The sequence below is a fragment of the Rutidosis leptorrhynchoides genome, chromosome 8 (assembly GCF_046630445.1).
Source record: "Rutidosis leptorrhynchoides isolate AG116_Rl617_1_P2 chromosome 8, CSIRO_AGI_Rlap_v1, whole genome shotgun sequence".
NCBI classification, from domain to species: domain Eukaryota; kingdom Viridiplantae; phylum Streptophyta; class Magnoliopsida; order Asterales; family Asteraceae; genus Rutidosis; species Rutidosis leptorrhynchoides.
In genome coordinates, this window is record NC_092340.1 from 116,003,940 (window position 1) to 116,029,586 (window position 25,647).

The 25,647-nt window shown below is 38.3% G+C and overlaps 2 protein-coding genes across 2 annotated transcripts; both read right to left on the reverse strand.

The window, feature by feature from the left end:
- Positions 1-4,238: 4,238 nt before the first annotated feature.
- On the reverse strand, positions 4,239-4,799 carry LOC139863762 (uncharacterized). Its single transcript, XM_071852367.1, has one exon. It carries the CDS (start codon positions 4,797-4,799, stop codon positions 4,239-4,241), a length of 561 nt encoding a protein of 186 aa, XP_071708468.1.
- A 750-nt stretch (positions 4,800-5,549) lies between these two features.
- On the reverse strand, positions 5,550-6,530 carry LOC139863763 (uncharacterized). Its single transcript, XM_071852369.1, has one exon. It carries the CDS (start codon positions 6,528-6,530, stop codon positions 5,550-5,552), a length of 981 nt encoding a protein of 326 aa, XP_071708470.1.
- Between the last annotated feature and the right edge of the window lie 19,117 nt (positions 6,531-25,647).

The window sequence follows — 25,647 nt, forward strand, 5'->3', positions numbered from 1 at the left end:
AGTCATTAAACTAAAAATAAGTAATGCCTTTTCCTCGGGAACAAGAATCTGTTGTAGCCGAACTTTTTTCTGCTATGTCAGTTACTTTTTTGATCATGACCTGCAGATAGTACCTTTTTGAAATTTGAATTTCATTTTCAATTAAATTTACTTCTCCCGCATTTTTGTACGTCTGACACGTGGGAGCACTTCAACCATGTGATTAACCGTCAACTGTTCATCTTCTGTTTGCTATTTAAAACCCAATTTTTTACTGTGTGATATTTATTTCCATCTGAATTTATTTGCTTCATCTACCTTAAACTTCTGTCATAAAATTCCCTTCTTAACTTCCCAATCAATGGCTATTTTTAATGTTGAAGATGTCCCAAGCAGAATTTCATCAATTTACCTCGACCGTGTCAGAGTTGCTTTTCCCAAATTTTTTGGTGCCGATGCTGTTGTTCCAGGTCCACATGATCGTGCCTGTCACCCTCCTATTGGAAAGGTTGCTATTTACGGTCGTGCTTTGTACTTATCTCAGCTTCGTATTCCTTTTACGAAATTTTACTTGGACGTTTGCTGTTTTTATGATGTTAGAGTTGGACAATTTGAGCCTATGTCCATTCGTAAGATCATGTTGTTCGAGATGTATTGTATGGCTCGAGATATTACCCCTTCTGTTCGTCTTTTTTCTAATCTTGCAACCATAAAACGTTATGATAAAGGATGGTTTTGTCTTACTTTGGATGGGTTTTTGCTTAATTTTGGTGAGACAAATGAGAATTGGCAGAGTACATTCTTCTTTATTAATAGCGAAGTTATCCCCAATGAGTGCATGCAAGCTAGCTATTGGCGTACGTCGCTTGATCCTCCCAAAGTTATTCATCCAAGATTAACATCTGAAGAACGAAAAGTATTAAATGTGATTAAAAAAGAGAAGATTCCAAACCATCATTATCCAGAACATATGCTCTCTCTATGCTCCCTTAATGCTGAATGGGATGCAGAAACACGCGATTGTGCCATTGTTATGGTGAAAAATAAAAGCATAATTTGATTAGGATTTGGTTATCTATTGTTATTATCTGTATAATAAATAATAATTACCGTGTTCTTATGTTTTTTAGTGATTACTCCGCTCGCCGCTCTGCGTTACACCAGATTTAATGATCTGCAATTTAGATCTGAAAAATTGGCTGATCAGACGCTCGAAAATAGTTTGTGTGAAAATGAGCTTGAAGATGAGGATGATGCTCCTTTAAATAGAGCAAATTCAAGGAAACGCCGTGCTGCTGGTAACTTCTCTTTTGAATCAATAGCAGAAGAAAACCTTTACTGCTTTTTCCATATGCCTAGCAATGGTGGCTATTATAATATTGATCCTGATAAATATGCAATATTGAATTGTGAATCTTCTTTTCTGGATTGGAAAAACTTCTTGAATAACAACTGTTATTTTAATTCAGCCCTGGCAGCGAGAGAAGAAGCACAGAAGAAACTTTCTCTTCTGCCTCCCGCTCAGCGTAGCAGAATAGGGGAAAGCAGTTCACAAATAAGTATTCCCAACTTAGATACTACTGGCTTAACAACTCTCTTAGCTGGTCCTCCTAGTAATTATGAGGATTTTATGAAGTATCTTGAAGCGATGATGTCGCCTTCACTTATTAAATTCTTTGAGAGTTTATCTGATAGTGATGCTCGAAAATATCAAGCACAGGGCATTATTTGGAATATTGCATCTGAATTCAATAATTTAAAGCGTTTGGAGCGCTCTGATCAAATACATCGTGACAAATCTGAAAAAATTGAAAAAGATGCAGAGGCACTGAAAATTGCCGAACTTGAATTAGAGGCTGATGTTGCTGCAAAAAATGCTGCAGAGGCGCGTTATGTTCAAATGGCAACAAAGGAAAAACGGTATCTGCATAAAATTGATACTTTAACTCAGTCTGAAATGTCCTTAAAATCTGAAACGTCGTTGAAGGAACAATTGGAGTTAAGCAAGGGTGAGACCGGGCGTCTGATGGAAGGTATTTCAAAAATTGTGAAAAGTGCCTTCACCTTTGAAAAGTTAACTAAGCCGTTTAACGAATTTATAACTGTTGCGCTGGACGTTGACCGGATACGGTTTCTTGAGAGTTTAAAAAATGATATTCCTGACTTTCCAAAAACTTTGCCTGAATCCCTTATATCTCAATTGAAGCCAGATACAGAAGATGAACTGAAAAAGCTGGGTGATGAAATAGAACATCTGTCCTTTCCTGAATTAGAGAATTTGTGTAATAATGCTGCTACCTCAGTAGACGATGTACTAAATTTGAAGTTGTGATCTGCATTACTTGTGTTATTTGTTAATTATATATATAAATGTTTTTTACTTTGCTGATGATTTTGTCAAAGCTTTACATGTTTGATTTGAACAATCAAAATTATGACTAGTCATATACTGTTTGTATAATTTTTACGTCATGACGGTCGTAGATACATTCTATTGTCTGGATGTTCAGTGGATTTCTACGTTTATCCACTGCCATTTCAATCTTTTGTTTATGATTGAACTTCTGCCACCGAGGAAAAAACTTCTCTTTTGTGGGCAGGGATGACACACTGTGTTGTGACATCTGATATAAAATCCTTGTCTGGATAAAAATTATGAATAGTATGTCATAAGAAATATTTCTGAATTCTTATTTCTTTAAAGAAATTTTTACATTTATGATTGCATCTCATGCTCTAAATAGTTGATCAAGCTATTCAAACATGCAATACTACGCATAAAATTTCTTTAAATTCATTGCATTCCATGTTCATGGAATTTCTTCTCCGGAGGGCGCTAGGAGGGTATATGACCCATTAGGATGTGCCTTTGTAATTTTATATGGGCCTTCCCATCGTGGCCCTAACTTCCCTTGTTTTTCCTGCCTACTTGCCTCATTATCTCGTAACACTAAATCCCCCTCTTTGAATTGCACATATCTGACCCGCTTGTTATAATATTTTTCCATTTTCTGTTTTGCATCCGCTTAGCGGATGGTGGCCATGATTCGCCCTTCTTCCAATAAATTCAAGTTTTCTCATAAAATGGATGAATTATTTTCTGTATCAAATGCCAAAATCCTTTGTGTTGGTACACGGATTTCAGCTGGTATCACTGCCTCAGTGCCATATACCAAACTGAATGGTGTTTCACCCGTGCTCCATTTTGGCATTGTGCGGTGAGCCCACAATACATATGACACTTCATCTACCCACTTAGTCTGACTCAAACCCAACCTAGCCTTTATGCCGGCTACAATTTCTTTGTTTGTTACCTCAACCTGCCCATTGGCCTGTGGGTGAGCAACTGAGATAAATGTTTGTTTGATGTTTAGCTCTTCACATCAACTTCTGAAGGGGTTATCTGCAAACTGTTTTCCATTGTCACTAACAATTTCATTCGGTAATCCATATCTGCACACGATATGGTTCCACACGAATTTCTTGATATTCTCTCCAGTTATTTTTGCTAATACCTTCGCTTCAACCCACTTACTGAAGAAATCAATTGCAACAACTAAAATTTTTGCATTTCCTACACTTCTTGGGAAGGGGCCTTCTATGTCAATTGCCCATTTACAAAATGGCCATGCCGATGATACTGAAATTAAATCATACTTGGGTAAACGCTGTACGGTTCCATGCCGCTGGCAGGCATCACATGTCTTAATTACGTCTGCTGTATGTTTGTAAATTGACTGCCAATAATACCCTTATCGCATAATCCGTCCAACTATAGTTCTATAACCGGAATGCTGTGCACATAATCCCTCATGCATTTCATTGACTACATCAATTGCTTGGTGTGGTGTTAAACACCTTAAATTTGGTCCACTGAAGGATTTTCTATAAAGTATTCTGTTTTTCAGGACGTAAAGTGGAGCACTAACTCTTATCCATCTTGCCTCCATGGTATCTGCTGGTAGTATTCCGTCCTGCAAATATTTGACATAGGGAGTTATCCAACATGATTCCCTTTCTTCAACTGTTGCAACCACCACCTTTTCATCAACCGATTTATCTTTTAAGACCTCCACCAAAACTTTCTTGTGCAAATGATCAAATGTTAATGTTACTAATTTGCTCAAAACATCTGCCTTCTTGTTTTTATTTTTTGGTATCTGCACGACCTCTAAGGTCTCGAAATGTTTTGATATTTTCTCAACTAATTGCAAATACTGTTTCATAGAGACATCTTTAGTTTCGAACCCTCCATTAACCTATTGTGCCACAATTTGAGAATCAACATATGCACGCAAATGTTTTATTCCCATTTCTGACGATATGCGGAGGCCGGAAAGCAATGCTTCATATTCTGCTTCATTATTAGATGCATAGAAAGAAAACCTCAATGCATACGTATGCTCCTCACCTTCTGGACTAGTAAGTACTAACCCTGCACCAACACCTTCCTCACTTGATGCGCCATCAGTGTGCAACTCCCAAACATGATTACTAGCTGTAACATTTGGCGGATGATCGACCTTTTCTGTTGTTTCTAATAAAAAATATGCCAAAATTTGACCTTTGACTGCATGCCGAGGTGAAAATTTTATTTCATATTCTCCTAATTCAATTGCCCATTTTGCTAGTCGTCCTGATGACTCTGGATTTCTCAAAATATGTTTTATCGGCTGGTCTGTCATTACCAGGATTGAATGTGCCTGAAAATATCGCCTGAGTCGCCTAGCTGTGTGTGTTAAAGCATACACTAATTTTTCAATTGGTGGATAGTTAACTTCACTCTGTTGTAATACTTTACTGACAAAGTATATAGGCATTTGTATTCCCTTCCGTTCTGCGATTAAAACTGAACTGATAGCTTATGCAGAAGTAGCCAAATACAAAATTAATGTTTCTCCCTCTATTCGTGCAGTTAAAGTAGGTAATTCTTTTAAGAGTTGCTTAATATCCTGAAAATCTTTTTCTGCTTCTTCTGTCCACTTAAAATCTTTTTTGCTTAAACAGCTCTTTAAAACCTTCATAAATGGTAATGATCGATCTGCTGCTCTTGATAGAAACCTTGTTAAAGCTGCTAATCATCCATTCAGGCTTTGAACTTCTTTCTTTGTTTTAGGAGATACCATATTTTCAATTGCTTAAATCTTTTTTGGATTAGCCTTGATTCCTCTATCTGTAACAATATAACCTAAGAATTTGCCTTCTTCTACACCAAAAGTACACTTCTTAGGATACAATTTCATATTGACCTTTCGTAATGATTCAAACATTTCAAGAGTATCTCTGAGCATGCTGTCTTATGTATAGCTCTTGATAACAATGTCATCAACATAGGCTTCTACATTTTTACCTATTTAATCTTTAAATTCTTTATCAATTACGCGCTGGTAAGTTTCCCCTGCATTCTTTAATCCGAAAGGCATCATGATATAGCAAAAAATTCCATCTGGTGTGTGGAATGATGTTTTATCTTGATCACGTATTGCCATTAGGATTTGATGATATCCCTTGAATGCATCCAAAAAGGATTTAAACTGATACCCACTTACAGACTCCACTTTCCAATCAATTTATGGTAAAGGATAATTGTCTTTTGGACATGCTTTATTTAAATCTGTAAAGTCGACACACATCCTCCATGAATTATCTGGCTTTCTTACCATAACCGGGTTTGCTACCCATGTCTGGTATTTTACTTCCCTTAATATTCCAGCATCCACCAATTTTTTAACTTCTTCTTTGAGAAATTTTGTTCGATCTGGAGCCATGCCTCTTTTCTTCTGACACACTGGTGGAATATTAGGATTCACACCAAGCTTATGTTCAGCCACATGACGTGGTACTCCAGTCATATCAGAATCTTGCCATGCAAAAACATCCAAATTTGTGGCTAAGATTTTGTAAAGCTTTTCTTTTGTTTCTTTTGTTATTGTGTTTCCAATTATTATTTTCTGATCTGGAAACTCTGGATTTGGTGATATTGACCCATCTTCATGAATGATTGGGTTAACAGCTGTTCTGTTTATTTGTACACATTCTATTGGTCTTCTCCGTTCAGCGTACAGCGTGGCAATGCCAGCCGGTGTGGGGAATTTCATCATTCCGTGTACCGTTGACGGCACAGCTCCGAATGCCATCATGGCTGATCGTCCTAAAATGACATTATACTGCGAATTTGCTTTTATAACCAAAAATTCAATATGGGCAGTTCTTTTAAATGGCATTTTTCCCAATACAACTTCTAAAACTACGCTTCCTTTTGACCATGACGGATCATTAGCAAAGCTTGCTAAGGGAACAAATGTGTCCTTTAGCTTTTCCTTAACTCTGTCCGGTAGTTGTATAAAACAATGTTCATACATGATATCTGCTCCCGCTCCGGTATCGGTATATATTCCTCCAACAACATAATTTTCTATTCGAGCTTCAATCACTACAGGAGCGTCAGATGGATTTGTGTTAAACATGGAAGGAAAAGCAATCATTTCCCGTTTCCAATCTTCTAACGTTTCTGCTTTTCTTCGCTGTCCGGCTTGCCATGAATGTATCATGTTTGCTTCAATGGGTGTTATTTGACAGTTACGCCTTTTGGTGCTCTTGAAAGTTTAGTGGTTCTTTAGAACGGGTGGCGCCATCTGTTAGTACGATTTTCTGTATAGCGGCTGTAAGGTACTAGTACAGAAAACTAGCTGCTCAGCGTGTGGTGTATACTGTTGATTGTTGTTTGCCCTCAAGAAATAATCTCTGCAGACCCGGAACACAGATGTAAGATCTGTGGGGTGGCCTCAATCAATCTGTGGATCAATCTGTAATGATTCATCTAGCGCACTGCTGCTAAGCGACTAATGTTATTTTAGAGTGAGAAAGAACTGTGTGAGAGAGAAAGTGTACTTCTCTCTGACTGAAGTTCAGATCCGAATCATGTCAAATTTTATAGGCGTAGAATGTCCGAAATTCACGGGATACACGTGTCAATCACTGAATGGTTCTGTTACGTGAAGTATCCTGAATGTCGGTGGCCTGTGCTGACGTGGCTGCGTGCTGTTCACGCGCTGAGTTAAAGGGCTTATGCATAGAAGTTGCCTGCAGGGCTTACGCTTGACGCTGGGCGGCCTGCTGGACTCTGGGCGGTAAATTCTGAAGATCAACAATTTTAGCTATCTCTTGTGCTCTTTGATCGAGTTTTCTGTATAAAAATGATGTTTTTATGCGTGTATCTATTAGGATACACCATTACGCATAAAACAATTAAAACAACGATTACAATTAACACGTACGCATATAGACTTGAGCAATTGACAACATAACTATGAACTCTTATAAAAATCAGATTTTAAGAATTAGGGTTAGCTATTTATACCTTTGATCGCGAAAAGAACAATACACACGCGTAGAGGATGACACGAATTGAAACTTTAATGTTCAAGGTTAAGGCTAAAAATTAAAATTGAAGGGTGTTGTGTTGGTGGTGGTGATCGCCGAATGGAGCAAAAGGGGAGGGAGGGATTGACTGCTAATAGGGTTGGGAAAATAATAAGCAGTTTAGGTTTACTAGTCCATATATAGTTAGGCCAAATATCACTAATTAACAAATAAGTCCCTCAATTAAGTCAAAAATTAAAATATAAGGGGGAGGGAAGGGGGTTTCGGCCGAATGGGCCCCACATGGGGTTCCCGGGCACTCGTTTTGCAATCTCGTGTAATCGTGGTCCATTTTAAGTGCCGTTTAGTCGTACCGAAGGCCCGGAACGCTAACTTGATCGTTAAACGCAACCAATTGTTTGATTTATTAAAAACCTAATAAATTAAATATTTTAAAAAGTTAATAATTAATAAAATTAATTATTAAAATAAACCCGAGCGTTTCGTTGCTCAAAAAGCTATTATCAAAATCGTATCGTTTTTATCGTATTTCATTATCTGAAATATTTATTTGAATTAATATCAACCCATATTAATTATTGAAACCCTCCGAAGATCAAGTACGCATTTAATACACGTAAATGCATAAAAGTTAAATAATCGTCGTTAAGTAACTAACGGAAGGTTAACGGAAGTAACGGAAAAATCAGGGTTGTTACATTACCCACCTGTTATTGAAAATTTCGTCCCGAAATTTTAGTGATCGTTCACTGAAGTATTTTCCTCGGGGAACAGTTGCGGATATTTCAGCCTCATATGGTCTTCACGCTCCCACGTGAACTCTGGTCCTCTTCTCGAGTTCCACCGAACTTTAATGATGGGAATTCTGCTTTGCTTCAACTGTTTGACTTCACGGTCCAAGATTTCAACAGGTTCCTCAATGAAATGAAGTTTGTCGTCGATACGTAGTTCCTCTAAAGGAATAATCAAATTATCATCGGCTAGGCACTTCTTTAGATTGGATACATAGAAAACGTCATGAATACCGCTGAGTGCTTGTGGCAATTCCAATCTGTAAGCTACCGGTCCAACTCTTTCAGTTATCTCAAACGGTCCAACATATCTAGGACTCAGTTTACCTCGTTTCCCAAATCGTACAACGCCCTTCCAAGGTGATACCTTAAGCATAACCTTGTTACCAACTTGGAACTCAATATCCTTCCGTCTAACATCGACGTAACTCATTTGATGACTTCGAGCCGTTCTCAATTGTTCCTGAATCTGTAGAACTTTTTCAGTTGTCTCCTGAATAATCTCAGGACCTGTCAACTGACTATCTCCCAACTCGCTCCAACAAACGGGAGATCTACACTTCCTTCCATACAACTCTTCGAAAGGTTCAGCTTTAATACTCGCATGGTAGCTGTTATTGTATGAGAACTCAGCCAGTGGTAAATACTTATCCCATCCGTTTCCGAAATCAATGACACACGCTCTTAGCATGTCCACAAAAGTCTGAATATTTCGTTCGCTCTGGCCATCCGTCTGGGGGTGATATGTTGTACTCATATCTAAACAGGTCCCCATTGCTTTCTATAATGATTGCCAAAACCTGGAAGTTAATCTGCTGTCGAGGTCGAATATAATGGATATAGGCACTCCATGCCTAGAGACGAATTCCTTAATGTAGATCTGAGCCAACTTCTCCATTTTATCAATTTCCCTTATCGGTAAGAAGTGTGCGGACTTAGTGAGACGATCCACGATAACCCAAATAGTATCGTGACCTCCCGCCGTTCTCGGTAGTTTCGTAATGAAGTCCATGGAAATACCTTCCCACTTCCACTGGGGAATCTCAGGTTGAGTTAATAATCCTGATGGCTTCTGATGTTCAGCCTTGACTTTAGCGTAAGTTAAGCACTTCCCGACATAGGTAGCAATGTCAGCTTTCAAATTTGGCCACCAATAAAACGCCTTCAAATCTTGGTACATTTTATCTGATCCTGGATGAATTGAGTATCTCGGCTTGTGTGCTTCCTCCAACACTAGTTCTCTCAATCCACCAAACTTTGGTACCCAAATTCGGTTAGCAAAGTACCGTGTTCCGTCCTCCTTGATGTCAAATTTCTTATCCATTCCTCTGAGAAATTCAACATCGACATTTTCTTGTTTCATGGCTTCTTGTTGTGCTTCGCGGATTTGTGATGTGAGATTCGTACGGACAAATATGTTAAGCGCTTTAACCCTAAGAGGTTTCTCTCGCTCCTTTCTGCTTAAGGCATCTGCCACAACACTCGCCTTGCCCGGATGGTATTGAAGTTCGCAGTTATAATCGTTAAGTAGTTCCATCCAACGTCGATGTCTCATGTTGAGCGGCTTCTGATCGAATATGTGCTGTAAACTCTTATGGTCAGTGAAGATAGTGAACTTGGTTCCAAACAGGTAGTGTCTCCACATTTAAAGTGCAAAGACAACAGCTCCTAACTCAAGGTCGTGCGTAGTGTAGTTCTACTCGTGAATCTTTAACTGACGCGATCCATAAGCAATAACCTTGTTTTGTTGTATAAGCACGCAACCCATTCCTTGACGTGAGGCATCACAATAAATAACAAAATCTTCACTTCCCTCGGGTAGAGACAATACTGGTGCAGTTGTTAACTTCTACTTCAACAACTGAAATGCAGTCTCTTGCGGTTCTGACCACTCAAACTTCTTGCCCTTATGTGTCAACGCGGTTAATGGTCGGGCGATCTTAGAGAATCCTTCAATGAATCTCCTGTAGTAACCAGCTAGACCCAAAAATTGCCTAATCTGCGTTGGCGTCTTTGGAGTTTCCCAATTCTTAACTTACTCAATCTTTGCAGGATCAACCTGTATTCCATTGGCCCCTACAACATGGCCAAGAAATTGTACTTCTGGTAACCAAAAGTCACACTTAGAGAACTTTGCATACAACTGCTCTTCTCTAAGCATAGTCAATATCAAACGTAGATGCTGCTTGTGCTCTTCTCTGTTCTTGGAGTACACCAATATATCATCAATAAACACAATGACGAATTTATCTAGGTATGGCTTACACACACGGTTCATGAGGTCCATGAACACTGCTGGTGCATTTGTCAAACCAAATGACATCACTGTAAACTCATAATTTCCATAACGTGTTCTAAACGCTGTCTTCAGGACATCAACTTCTTTGACTCTCAATTGGTGATACCCGAATCTCAAATCAATCTTCGAATAACAACTGGATCCCTGCAGCTAATCAAATAAGTCATCAATCCTCAATAGCGGGTACCGATTCTTGATTGTCAACTTGTTCAATTCTCTGTAGTCGATACACAATCTCATCGGCCCATCCTTCCTCTTAACAAACAGGACCGGAGCTCCAACTTGGGAATTCGTGGTTATGTGACACACCTTCTAGTACATGTCACAATTTAGGGCATCACAACCCTCATGTTCTTCACTATGAGAAGCTCTTGTAGTTCTAAAGGTGCAAATGCGTATATTGCACGCGTAACGGGTGCAGCTGTTGGCACCAAATTAATCCGAAATTTGACTTCACGATGAGGTGGACGTGTAACCTCAGGACAATCTCTAATAGTTAGGAAATATTCGGGTCTCCTAAATGTCGGCTCATTTTTACTCACATGTGCCAGATTTGCGAGACATTCTCATCTCCTGTACTTCTGGACCTTCGAGTAATTAGTGTAACATGACGGTGTACTGATCTCTTCTTCGTACACTATTATCGTTGGTGAAAGAAATTTGAATAGTCTTCTGGTCGTAACTGCCTCGGTTGTATGGTCAGATAACCAGTTTGTTTCAACCACTAAGTTAAAACTTCCCAGTTTAATAGTTTTATAGAGTACATGTTGTCTAAGGAAGGTACATGTTTATAAATGTCGTGACCAATTTCTCTAGCGTTAAAGCTTCTCTCAGCACCGGTGTTGATAGCATATATAAACATTATGGTTGATGAGCGAGAACGTGATGATTTTCATGGAAAACGAAAATGAAAAAGGTGTAATGGCAACTCAAACAAAATATGATATTTAATTGAAAAGGGTTGGTACAAACTCCCAGACGGGTGTGTCTCGCAGGAACAGATGAAGTGTAGTTCGCGTCGATGTGTTCAAAGTTGGTTGGTAATGTTTGTGGGTATAATGAAAATGATTGTCGCTTAAGAATAGTATGTTGGAACAAAATGATGTGGGATATGGTAACGGGTAGCATTACTAGTAGCAATGAGTGGTGGCATTAGTGATAAGTAGCGATGGGTTGTGATAAGCAGTGATGATAGTAGTGACGTATAAGTTGCTAGATAGCATGCTCACATCATAAGTACATGCACATGTACTCTAATGCACCCAATAAGGCATAATGGTCTTCAGTCGGTAGGGTCGTGTTGGAAAACAAAATCATGGACGGCGGATGGCTGAATGATAGGTAAGTTGGTAATCGAGTGGACAATATCTACTACGTATTGTGTGGGCGGTTATCATGAATTCCTCCTCTAAAGACGTATCAGAAATGAGTTGTGATGCACATTAGCGAGTAGTAAAACGCGGAGGTGTTGGTAGTGTCGAGTAGTACTTAGTAGTGGTAAGCAGTAATGAGTAGTATTGAGTAGTAGTAAGTAGCAAGGGGTAGCAGTAAGTAGTATTTAGTAATGAGAAGCAGTGATCAGTCGTGACTAGCAGTGAGAGGCGGCGTTGAGTAGTAGTTATCAGTGATAAACAGTACTGAGTAGTGGTATGAGATGACGAGTGTGTTCAAGTGGTGTCTTAGTAGTGACAAGTAGTGTTTGGTGGTGACAGACAGTGTCGAGTAGTGATGAGTTGGGTCAAGATCACAAGTTACTTACAAGCTATATTAACAATTAATTTGCACATGGTAAGTTTCTTCTCACATTCGGGGTTATGCGGTTTGTGTTCTAAACGTTGTCTATCCAGGTAACCTACTTGACTCGGCCCCAATTCCTTATTTCGCGATGTCGGAACTTCTATATGAGTTACCGTAATGTAATCCCGGTCATTACATTACGCTATCTCACATTTCCATTCGACATCACTCCATAAGTTCAAGATGGCGTAGTCAACTTAATTTAGCTAAATATGGCTTCGGGTGTACGTATGTGTTTCGTGATATAGCGTATTTAGTCCATGTTACATGGTATCAGGCGTATATGTATGTGGGGTAATGTGTAGCCTTACATGTAGCATTGTGAAGCAAATAGTGCAGGTATGGTGTATAAAAGTCGTCCAAGACACACTGCTATAGACTAGACTTCACTAATGCGCCCTACGGTTAGACACACTAATGTATCCTAGTTTCCTATAGCCACAGCTCTGATACCATCTATCATATCCCAGGTAACATGTTCCCCGTAGCATGATATTGTCCGCTTTGCCCGTAGGCGCACGGATTTTTCTTGGTGACCAAAGATGACGAACACTTTCCCAGGATGTCACCCATCCTGGGAGTGCACTCGTCCGAGCACGCTTAACTACAGAGTTCTCATGAGATCTGCTGCGCTTGTGGTCCCAAAACGCGTCATGCTAGGAAAGGTCTCCACACCCTTATAAGGCATGCTTTGTTCCCCTCTCCAACCGATGTAGGACACAGCGTCCTCGCTATGCACGTTTGGTCCGGGACCTGGCTCTGATACCAAATGTAACACCCTGTCAAAATCCCTTTGACGGAACGTTAACTCTGGTCCCAGTGCTTGGCCTGACTTCTACGTAACGGCAACAATTTACAGCGGAAGCAATTAATACCTGCGAATAACAACACGCAAAAACAGGTCAACAAATAATGTTGGTGAATCTACAGGTTTAAAGTAATGTAACAGTATCTGAAAAACAGTTATAAGAAAAATAGTTTAGTTTCCTTGACCAGGAGATTCTATCGTCTGCATAAACCGAGCACCTGAATACTAGCATTGACCCGAGTATAGAAGCCACTATACCCGACCTTACCTCGTAAAACGTTATACACTTGTTCAAATGTATTTAATGTTCAAAGTAAATGCACCACAGTTTTTATAGCGAGTGAGGTTGTCAACCTAACGGATCCGTCCATCTAAATTGTGCTTACACCGATGGTATTAAAAGTATTCAAGCTAGAGGCTTTTTGAACAAACTCATTATGCATATGTGTAGTACTCATGTTAATACAAAGTATTTGAAAATGTAAATATAACAGCGTGTATTCTCATCCCTGAAAACATGTAAAAAGCGGGACTGTAGACTCACCTTTGAATAAAGCTCGGATTAAAAAGTGAACAATTAACTTGTACGATTTATAGCCGAGTAATGCAACCTAAGTATACGTATTTAGGTTGGTCAATATATGTATCTTAAATAAGTGTGGTTTTATAGTGTACATTGTCTTATTGCTCGACTCGACGCGTTTCCAAGTAAAAGTCAACATATATCATGCAAGTCAAACAAAGTCAACCGAAGGTCAAACTTGGTCAATGTGGTCAACTAAAGTCAACTTCAGTAGGTTCATGTCAAATATTGGTCAACATATCAAACCTAAGTCAAACAATATGTTTTAGGTCATGAATGATCATTTTCACAATTTCAGTTTATCGTTATGCACAAAGTTCATGAATATGTAGCATACTTAGCACATTATCTCATAGTAAAAAATTCAAGTAATCATGAAAAACTCCAGATCATAAATATACTTAAAATCAATTCCAAAAAGTCCGGCCAGGGACTCATACGACAATTAAAAGTCAGGAATCAGAAGGGATACATTTGGGGTTTTCCAAGTCAGTTTCTGACCGCGCACTGATTTCATTTTGGCTATAACCGGAGTTAGGAACATGCAATTGATACAAGACTAGTGTCCATAGTTCAAGGACAAATCAAAGTAACACATATAAAAAATCTAGCAACTTTTGTTTAGCCATTTTGTACAGTTTATTCGTGCAAGTTGAACATTCAGTTTTCAGCTCAAATCAGAATTCACATAAAGTATGGCCCTATTGTGCCCAATGCATAAGGTTTCAAGGATTGACATAAACTAACAATAAGTCTTATATCATGTTAAGTTTCATTTTCCAGAAGCATACATGCTCATGCAATTCACATAATCCACAGAGTACAAAACCGTGAGCAATTTACAGATTCGATTCTCATTTAGTTAGTCACATTCGCACGCAATTATCCGAAGATCTATTTAGCCTATGATATCCACATGAAAGATGAAGTAATTTTTGTCTAATTTTCAAATATGTAAAGCTTTAATCACAGAAGCTAACACATTTTATCATACAAGGTTATTTTCATGCAAGTGCTGTATAAAACTACTTTTACACTAATTCAAGCATATCTCGGGCTATACATAAGCAAACGACATGATATCCTAGTCTAAATTGAGTGTTTTTAAATTATATTTCCAGTGGTATAAGTCTCTCATTCCAATTCATTGTCTATCAATACCAGATTTCTGATCAAGCAACAAAAACACAACGATAATTCAAATTGACATAACTTAATCATACGGAAACAAAATCAAGCGAATCCACAGCCTAAACTCAATAGTTTTTCGCAAGGAATCTGATTATAACATAATAATTAACATTTGAAAAACTTAATTTTTCTGATCAAACACATACAAATTCGTTTTTAAACCGTAGCGCATCAAACAATCAAAACAACGATTACAATTAACATGTACGCGTATAGACTTGAGCAATTGACAACATAACTATGAAACTCTTATAAAAATCAGATTTTAAGAATTAGGGTTAGCTATTTATACCTTTGATCGCGAAAAGAACAATACATACGCGTAGAGGATGACACGAATTGAAACTTTAATGTTCAAGGTTAAGGCTAAAAATTAAAATTGAAGGGTGTTGTGTTGGTGGTGGTGATCGCCGAATGGAGCAAAAGGGGAGGGAGGGATCGACTGCTAATAGGGTTGGGAAAATAATAAGCAGTTTAGGTTTACTAGTCCATATATAGTTAGGCCAAATATCACTAATTAACAAATAAGTCCCTCAATTAAGCCAAAAATTAAAATATAAGGGGGAGGGATGGGGGTTTCGTCCGAATGGGCCCCACATGGGGTTCTCGGGCTCTCGTTTTGTAATCCCGTGTAATCGTGGTCCGTTTTAAGTGCCGTTTAGTCGTACCGAAGGCCCGGAACGCTAACCCGATCGTTAAACGCAACCAATTGTTTAATTTATTAAAAACCCAATAAATTAAATATTTTAAAAAGTTAATAATTAATAAAATTAATTATTAAAATAAACCCGAGTGTATCGTTGCTCAAAAAGCTATTATCAAAATCGTATCATTTTTATCGTATTTCATTATCCGAAATATTTATTTGAATTAATATCAACCCATATTAATTATTGAAACCCTTCGAAGATCAAGTACGCATTTAATACACGTAAATGCATAAAAGTTAAATAATCGCCGTTAAATAACTAACGGAAGGTTAACTGAAGTAACGGAAAAATCAGGGTTGTTACAACATAGAAAAGTGTAAAATAATACACTTGATTTATTATGAAATAGAATCTATTGAGTTGAAGCAGAGAGTATAGTTAACGATTGTTAAGTCATTAACAAAGGATGTATGTCGTAGCATATTAGTAATATGAATTAACCGAGTAGTATCTACCCTTTTTCAATTCATACATAATAGTTTAGTTTGAACAGATATATTATGGTTTCAAAAATTCATATAATATATAAATTTTCTAGGAATAATGAGTTAATACTTCCATAACTTATTATTTCAATATACCCATTGGTGATTGTGGTGCCGATATCGTCGGTGGTTATGGAGCTGGTGTAGCTTGTGGTGTTACAGATGTTGCTGGTGTGGGTGATATTGATGGTGATGCTGGTGTTACTTTTGGTGGCACTTGTGTAACAAGTCTAGTTTTTAATTCACGCTCCATTCTTGTCAGGGTTTCTATTCTCTGGTATTTCTATCCATTCATCTGATTTGCGATTTGAATAAATAATCTCTAAGACTTTGGAGATTACATAATCGTCGCAGAATGTTTCTCCAATGAAGTTATGAATCAATACTTCATCGGTTATTGTTTTTGGTACTCCTTGGTATCTATGGTGCGTATGACGTTGATGCTCGAGGTACAGATTGTGATGTCGAGGTGTAGGATGCGGATGTTGTTGTTGGTGGTAGTGGTACTGTTGGTGTTGATGATGGTGGTACTGTTGATGCTGGTGATGCTGTTGGTGCTTGTAACCTTTGCACCATATTTTCCAAAGCCACTACCCGAGTGCGAAGCTCGTTGACTTCTTCTATTACACCGGGACGATTGTCGGTTCGGACGAGCGGATGAATAAGATCTAGAATGTGAGATAGTTTATAATCGTGACGAGATACTCTGAAAATGAGAGAGAAAATGGTGTTTCGGACAGGTTCGCCGGTAAGTGCTTCAGGTTCTTCGCCAAGAGGGAAATGTGGTGGATGGAAGGGATCACCTTCTTCTTGTCTCCAATGATTAAGTAGGCTATGAACCCATCCCCAATTCATCCAGAATAGATGATGGCTAATTGGTTGATCCATTCCGGTCACACTGCTTTTGGAGCTCGAGTGGAACTCCATATCCGAATCTGAGGGACTTGAACTAGTGGTGAGTTCCATTTCGTACGATTGAATAAAGGATTTTTTGATATGAAATGATTTCCGGCTATCGGATGGTATTCTAATTACATAGAATATCTATATATATAGAGTAAAAATTTCGTAGATTACGGAGGAATTTACTGAATATGTCAGGCAAAGTTTACAGTAACAGATACGCTAAGATATGAACTTTGTCTATACACTATTCATGCAATCAATGCAGTAAGATGCGTCTAGACTAAGAATAATAAGCAGATAATTTCTGACAAGAATGATAAGTAAAACTTTTTGACATGCAGCTAAGGTCGAAGTCCAGACTAACTAATGCATCTTAATAACTATCAGTTAGAAACACTAATGCAAGACCGGGTTCGCTAAGACCAATGCTCTGATACCAACTGAAACGACACGTCCATAATACTATAAATGAGGTACGTTATTCATTGGTCCCATAGCGAGGTATTTGACCTCTATATGATACGTTTTAGAAAATATTGCATTCGTTTCATAAAAAGCACACCATTATTATACATAATGCATGTTTTAAACAAATGGGCAATTATTTAAGGAATAATCCCCATATTACATTAGTTTCCAAATACTACATACGTGACATAACATTTGAATATAATACATGACAAAGGTTTTATTGAATGCAACACTTCATTTAAACAAAAGCATGAGACTCCATGCACAGCTTGCTCAGATAATGCAATAGCGGAAGACTTTCTTAAGGACCTGAGAATAAACATACTTAAATAGTCAACACAAAGGTTGGTGAGATATAGGTTTTAAAGCCAGCATAAGATATAATAATAGTCCACAAGATTTCATGTTATAAATGTTTCAGCAAAGATATTCTATATGTTGTTGAGCGCCCAGTAACTATACTTAACAGATGTTTTCCATGCATATTCCCTTTTCAAAGTTATCTCTACACCGTACCAAGTGTAGTAAAACGAAGTACTAAACACCCGTTATGAACTAGTGCTAACTAGCCCGAGTGGGGTTGTCAAACCCAATAGATCTATCAATAGGATTCGCGCTTACATGTTAACCACATGTAACAAATAGTTACCAGACTATTAGGGATACATACAAAGGTACGACTCAACATAGAATATATATTTAAGTACTTGTGTCTATTTTGAAAAATAAAAGATGCATGTATTCTCATCCCAAAATATTTGTAGAGTTTAAAAATGGGACTATATACTCACGGTAGTAAAAGTATATTAATAATAAGTTTTCAACTTATTAAAAATATGGCTGTCGTCCTTGGATTCACGAATCTATAACAATAATAACGATTCAGGTAATAATACAAGTGAACAAAATTAATATAGCAAGTTCATAACATATCTTCAATCACATGTGTTTGTTTAAGTTCATACTTTCAATCACGTGTGATTGTTTAAGTTTATATTTTCAATCACGTGTTTTAAGTTGTCAAGTTAGCAGTCCAACATTAGTAGTCCACAATTAGTAGTCCACAGTTAGTAGTAAATATATTGATCGATACATCACCTTGAAATAATCAAGACATAGTATACACGTATTGTATAAGACTCAATCATGACCCACAATACCGCTATTGTAGTTACACGTATTGTATATGTGGTGTCTTTTGATTTATCTAACTTATTGTGTAACCATGACATGTTAGAATACATGTATAATATAAGAAAAGTTATCTAAGATATGGTTAGTATAGATTTTTGTAAAATCATCACGTAGTCATTTTACCCATTTTTAACCAATATTGTTTTGCTCATAATTTCTTCATTATAAATCCGTTTTGAGTTAATCAAATTGCTATGGTTTCATAAAGAACTAAAATTTGTAAAACTAAACTGAAAAAGTGGTGGTTTATTGTCGAAGTTACAGGTTACATTCCTATTTTTAAAGAGGTAGTCATTTTCGTCGAAAGTACGACATCTTGATGACCATTTTGAAAGACATACTTCTACTTTGTGTTTAACCATGATTTTTGGATATTTTATCATGTTCATATGAAATATCATTTTCTCAGAATAATAACTTTTAAATCAAAAATTATGATACTTTTTAATTATCCAACCCAAAACAGCCCCCGGTTTTACTACGACGGCATATGTCCGATTTTACGGTGTTCTTTGTGTTTCCAAGTTTTAACTTATTAAGTTAGCATATCATATAGATATAAAACATGTGTTAAGTTGTTTTTAAAAGTTAAGTTAGAAGGATTAACTTTGTTTGCGAACAAGTTTAGAATTAACTAAACTATGTCCTAGTTTATAAACTCTTATATAGATAGCAATAATTATATGAATTGAACAAGATTTTTAGTAAGGCTAATACCTTGATTTAAGAAAGGGAAGTAGCTGAATATGAAGAGGATTTCTATAGCTTGAAAGACTCCTTGAAAGGGTGCTTAAAGATAACCAAACTTGGAAGTAAAACTTAAATCAAAGGAGGTGTTCTTGATTACTACTTCTATGGTGTTTATGGATTATTTTTGTAACTAGTTTTTGTTATAGATAATGAAGGCTTATTAGAACTTGAAGAGAGGATATTATAGAGTGTTTTTATAGAGAAAGAATAAGAGAATACTTGGAAGAGAATTGAAAGTAGAATGGATGTAAATGTGTGTAAAAAAAATACCATGTAAGGTCTTTATATACTAGTTGTATTTTGTTGTTTTATGACAAATATCTAGGATAAGTTAAATACCATGAGGTCATGCATGACATAATTTGATTGATGATGTCATGCATGACATAATACATCAATCATGTAAATTACTATTGGTATATACGAATAGTAAATACTTTATGTAACATCCCGTTTCCCCATACATGTCTAAAGGTACATACTTAATCATTAGTACGTTTGTACCTCATTAGTTTATGTGGAAATGTATAGATATGTGTGTAGATATGTGTATATACGTAGATATTCTTGACAATATGCGCATATACAAGTTTATACATGAGTTTCGATAGCGTTAAGTCTTGTGAGACTATTGTTGAGGGTTAGGCGAATATATGAAGCGGGAATGGAGTGTACAATTAAATAAAAATCAAAATTTGCTTAAGGTAGTTGAGCTTTTCAGGTGCAGCTTTAAGCCGCGCCGCGACAAAGTGGTCCGCGCCGCGGCATATCAAGCAAACCTGGATCAGAAAATGAGTTATGAAGGGTCTGTTTTCCCTTTATACGTCGCGCCGCGATGAATTAAGCCGCGCCGCTGCAATCCTGCTGGACAGATTCCGGACTTAGCTCTTTTTAGGGGATTTTAAGGGGCAAAATGGTAAATTGACGTGTAGATCTGATGGGAGCTTTAAATCTCAACCACTTATTCATTTAATTCAATTTTTTTCTCTCTTTTCTTTCCATTTTCTCTCCCAAAACTTAAAAGCCCATTTGTGTTCAAGTGAGATTTGAGAGTGGAGAATTGTGAATCAAACCTTGGAGCAAGAATTAAAGTTGTTGCTTGTGTCTCTAGCTACACGTTGATAGTCTCGGTAAGTTCTAACTCTAAGTTTTGAGTTTTAATTGGTTAATTGTAACACCCGTTTTCAGTTACGAGTTATTTCGAACGACATTCGAAATACGAGGCATGTAAGTGTATATTTGGATCCCAAATAAAGTTGGAGTTGATGTTCTAAAACCTTATCATTGGATAGTAAATCTCATTACGTTTCCAACGATATTTAATTCGTCGAAAACGGAGTTACGGTTTGAAAGTTACGACCAAAACAAGTTCAGTTTCTGACTCAGTTCATTGGGACTCCGTCCAGACTTTGGGACGCCGTCCAACAATGAAGGTTAGGACGCCGTCCAAGCTTTTTGGACGCCGTCCAGAAGGCCTGACGGGCCAGCAGCTCTATTTTACTCAAATTAAAAGGGGTATTTGGGTCTTTTCACTTGGGGTCGGTTTGGGATCATCAAAAATGATCTAGAACTCCATTTGGAGCTCATTCTCACCCACACAAAACACTCTCATCTTATTTTAGAGAGAGAGGGTTAATTTAGAGTGAGAAAGCTTGGTTTGGTGAAGAAGATGAGCGTTTCGGGTCAAAGCTCGAGAGTTAAAGTTGTTCCTTTCATTCACGACTACATTTTGGTAGTATTGGTAAGTCTCAACTCCAAATTTCATTGTTAAGATTTTTGTGTACATTTAGGGTTTGAGCTTGTTATTTGTAAAACCCTTTTAGATGATGAAGAGGGTTTATGGAAACCCACTATTTTTATATTTTGCGGGTTTTGGGTTGGTTAATGATTTAAGCATGTTTAAGGTTTGTAAGTGGGGTATAATCACTAGTATTAGTGATTTTAGGAGTGTTGGAACTTGTAAGACCCATTTGGGGGTAAAATAGGTGAATTTGGGTTTTGTTGAGATAAGGAAAATCCTAATAGCTATGATCTAGGGTTTGGCCATGTGAATTGAAGTTGTAAGTGTTAAATTGTGTTGATTAGTCATTAATACACTTGTAAATGATGGAAGAATTGCAAATGGGTTATGTTTGGCTAAAATGTTATGTATAAATGTTGAAATGGGTCAAATGAGTTAAGGTTGACCTAATTGGGTGAAATGGGTATGAAACACCCTAAGTTTGTGCTAATTGGTGTTAGTAGACTTACATCACTAGTTTTAGTAATTAAAGATGAGTCATGGCCATTTTATGGGCGGTTTTGGGTGTGAGTGAGTATTGTGGTTAATTCTACAAGTTGTGTATTGAATGTGTACTTATGTATTAGGTACCTTGCTCGAAGCATACGAAAGTGCTAAATCACCACCGACGTGATGAGGTGAGTGGAATAATTATATGCGTAGGTATATAATGTATCTATTTATTGTAGCGTGAAATGTGTAGTGTTGAGGTGTTAAGACACCACGTTTCACGTGAAGAGTGTAGCATCGAGGTGTTAAGATGCCACTCGGGTGTAGCATCGAGGTGTTAAGATGCCACCTAGGAGTGTAGTGTCGAGGTGTTAAGACACCACTCCGTAAAATGATGAGTGAAGCATCGAGGTGTTAAGATGCCACTCGGGGTGATGTGCCGAGGTGTTAAGGTGCCACTCTTGGGGTTAGTGGTGCGAGGTGTTAAGTGCCCTAACGGATGTTGTGAACACCGATGGCGTTTTCGCGAGCGTCGTTCCCTTGTACTATTGGTTAACCATGGTTATTGTGTTGTAGTGTAAGCATATTACTTTGTTCATGTTATATATGCTTGTGTTATGCTAGCATGATTATTGGAGGTTATAGCTTGTATTTGTAACGACAAGCTAATTGTGTTTGCTAGCATGTTTGCGGTATTTGTGTAAGTGATTGCAAGTAGGTATATTATATATGTATGTGTATAATTATTGCATTCACTAAGCTTTATGCTTACCCCTCTCGTTGTTTACCTTTTTACAGGTATTTTGTTATAAAGCTAGCTAGTTGTTAGACTAGATGCATAGGAGCGCTTGGGCTCGAAGGGGTAGCTTTTGGTTATATGGACGCGGATTGGGGATTTGGTAGTCTCCGGGATTATGCTCTTGGTATTGGGTTGGGTTGTAGAGTCCTAATCCGTCTAAAGAATTAAATGGGTCGAAATCGTTACATTATTTGTAAAACGGGTCATTGTGGGCCCGGTGTTGTAAAACTTATGTTTATTGTGGAAATCTCTTAGTTTTACTTAATATGACATATTGTGAAATTGGTTACGTTTAAAAGTGTCGGGAAGCGGGTTTTCCACTCGCGTGTAAATAAAAACTGATCAGTCCACTTTAGTTCATTTTGACGCCGTCCAGAATCATGGGACGCCGTCCTGGTCTTTATCTCTGGATGCCGTCCAGATTATGGGACGCCGTCCAGATACGCTGTCTGACAAAAAAATTTTTAAGGCGTGTTTTTGGTAAAACGATGTCGGGTTGTTACAAGTGGTATCAGAGCATAGTCTAAGGGAATTAGGTGACCTTGGAATAGGTGCCTAGTCTTAGACTTATTGGCGGTTGTGCGTTATTTGCGGGACTTGTAGGATTACGGGTCGGATTGAGATTTGTTAGTGCCTTAGAGTAGGTGACTAACTAGGACTTGTTTTTTTGTCCAAAGTGTGATGATGTGGGGCCTTATTTCGCGTGTAAATTAGTGCCTTAGATTGCTAGTGCCTAAGGTAAGTAGGCAAACTTGGATGTTGTTTTAGTGATAGTCACCTAGGTTGTAGGTTGACTTGTCGTTGGGATGTACTTGTGTACGTTTATTACTATTGTATATTGGTGTATATATATATACAGGTATCTAATTGGTGCGTTGTCTTAGAGATGAATCTATTGGAGAGATTCAAAGGTTTGGCGGTTTTGAGTGATCAAGTTCACGGTAAGGACTTTGGTCATTCGGGTACTAGGAGTTATCGCGTGTTATTTTGTGTGAATGTTGCGTCAGTCCGGGTAAAGTACTTTGCGTGACCATGTGGAAATGGTAAGATACGCATTTGTAATAATGACTAATCACCATTATTATGAAAGTGTATCTTGACACTAAACATGACATGACAAGTACCGAACGGAGGATACGTGGCATGGTTGGGGTAGAACGGGACGAATTAGGAATCTTTTATTGGTTCCTAGGATATAGTAGTCTCGAGTGATGTGCTTGTTATCACATCAGGTTCTTTGTGAGTCAGGAAGTGTACGATGGAATCGGTTAGTTAAGTGAGCGAGCTAACTCACGAGTTTGGTGCGTGCTTAGCCACCCTAAGTAGTGGGTGCATTATTGAGATTGTAATTGGTTTTAGTTACCCATCGTAACTAGGATGACCGATTTACGCTTGCGTGTGTGCGACGAGGACTAGAATTCCGTAATGGAATGCGACAAGTCTAATGATTGTAGTTTTGAGTTACACTCGGTAGAGTGTGTGGGTAGAGAATCGTGTTAGGATTCTAATTGTGAGTCGCCTTGGAATTGGCGAATCGAGGAGTCTTCGGGTCATTAAACTCATGGGAGTGGGACCCATATGACGATGTTTAAGATAGTGTGTTGGTGTGTTGTGGATTATAGGGTAACATTCCTAACGGAATACCCCCGTCGTTGTGATTGTGCCGATAGGTGGAAGGGTGTAAGACTTGGTGTTCTCAAGCATCTCCTTAGTGTTAGATGAAGGGTTTCGTTAGGCTATATCATTTTGGCCTTTTGAAAATTGCGGGTAGCGTGTGATCGCTAGGAACCTTCGATAAGACGATAAACCGTAAGGTTTGTCGGGTATGTATGACTTCGGGTCATTATTATTGAGAGACGGGTGACATCGGGTGTATGGAACCTAAAGATCGAGTTCTAAAATTTAGTAGGTTGTGGCGGGAGTCTGTATGACACTGCATCAGGTGCCTTCTTATACATGCTAGTGTGATGTTCAACTCCGATGATGGTGTGATCACTTTGTGCTTAGGGTGCCGGTGAGATACCCTTGGAAGCAGCGGAGATTATAATAGTGATCGATGGGTGCTAGTAATACGACGGTTGCAAAAGTCGAAGTTTAAGACCATTGTGATGAATACTTCTTATGAAGTGACGGGTGAGCAAATCTTGTTGCTCTTAAGTGATAGACGGGTAAAGATGACCGGTGAGCCGGTGACGGACTTAATGGTCGGTTAGTCCGAAGGGTTTTGATGAAGTGTTGATATTGTGGTGGACGCAATTATGGTGTCAGAATTGGTCACTCTTCTCCATGAGAGTGAGCAATTGTTGATAATGATTCGTCAAGTGGAAGGTTGGGTGATCTCGACTGAGAATCACGACTAAGTAAGCGGCGTGACATATGCCTAGGCTTAGAGGCATATGTAAGACTTTGGTGGAGTTTGCTTTTCGAACGATTAAGGTAGTTAGTTGTGAATTGTGGTATGAAGGTGCGATTTCATCGCGTGTATGACGTCTCAAGTGATTGTGCCTGTCGTCTCTGAGAGCTTAAAGTGAAATTGCGGTGAATTGATGTTTATGACCAACGGTGACAATGGTCAGGTGTGACGTGGAATTACAATTTCGAGGGATGTTATCATCTTGGCGGTGAGAATAAGGAGATAAATCCTAAGTGGGGGAGTTTTTACTGCCGCCCGAGGAAAACTCCAGTGGTGTTATGTATAGTGAAATGATGGAGCGTACCGTGCTAAGCCTCAATGGGTATTCGGAGCTCCTAACGAGGAAGAGTGACGGGTTACTAATGTCGACTCGAGATCGTGCTTTACGATTGTGAGTTACAACTCGAGAATGTTATGCGTGAAGATTGTGATGATGGGATCGAAGGAAGTGTAAGACTTCCTATGTAAGGTGGTCGTGTAGTACCAATGTGCGGTATGAGACCAAATGTGAAGTTTGAGATCCCGGAGTGAGAGAATGAAGTTGTCGTTGCGGGTGCTCCCGTAGTGAAAAATCTGGGTTATCGTAAAACCCGGACAGTATAATTGAATGGGAACAAGTTCGATATCGTGACGAATATCGTATTTTCCCTGTCGGGAAATGCAATCGTGGAGATTGTCAGTGGATTATTCCACTTTATGGACGAATGTGAGGCGGGAAGTGTCGATTCTGATTGTCTCACATCGAGACACGCGGATGTTGTTTGTTTGCGAGAGTGTGTTCCCTAGTAATGCGACTGTTAGTTGCATTAAAATGTCGAGACCATCTTTAACGGACGGTCTAGGTAGGAAGGTCCACCC

Bases quoted from the DNA above. Each gene is read 5' to 3' on its own strand.
- LOC139863763 (XM_071852369.1), bottom strand. From the start codon at position 6,530: ATGATACATTCATGGCAAGCCGGACAGCGAAGAAAAGCAGAAACGTTA.
- LOC139863762 (XM_071852367.1), bottom strand. From the start codon at position 4,799: ATGCCTATATACTTTGTCAGTAAAGTATTACAACAGAGTGAAGTTAAC.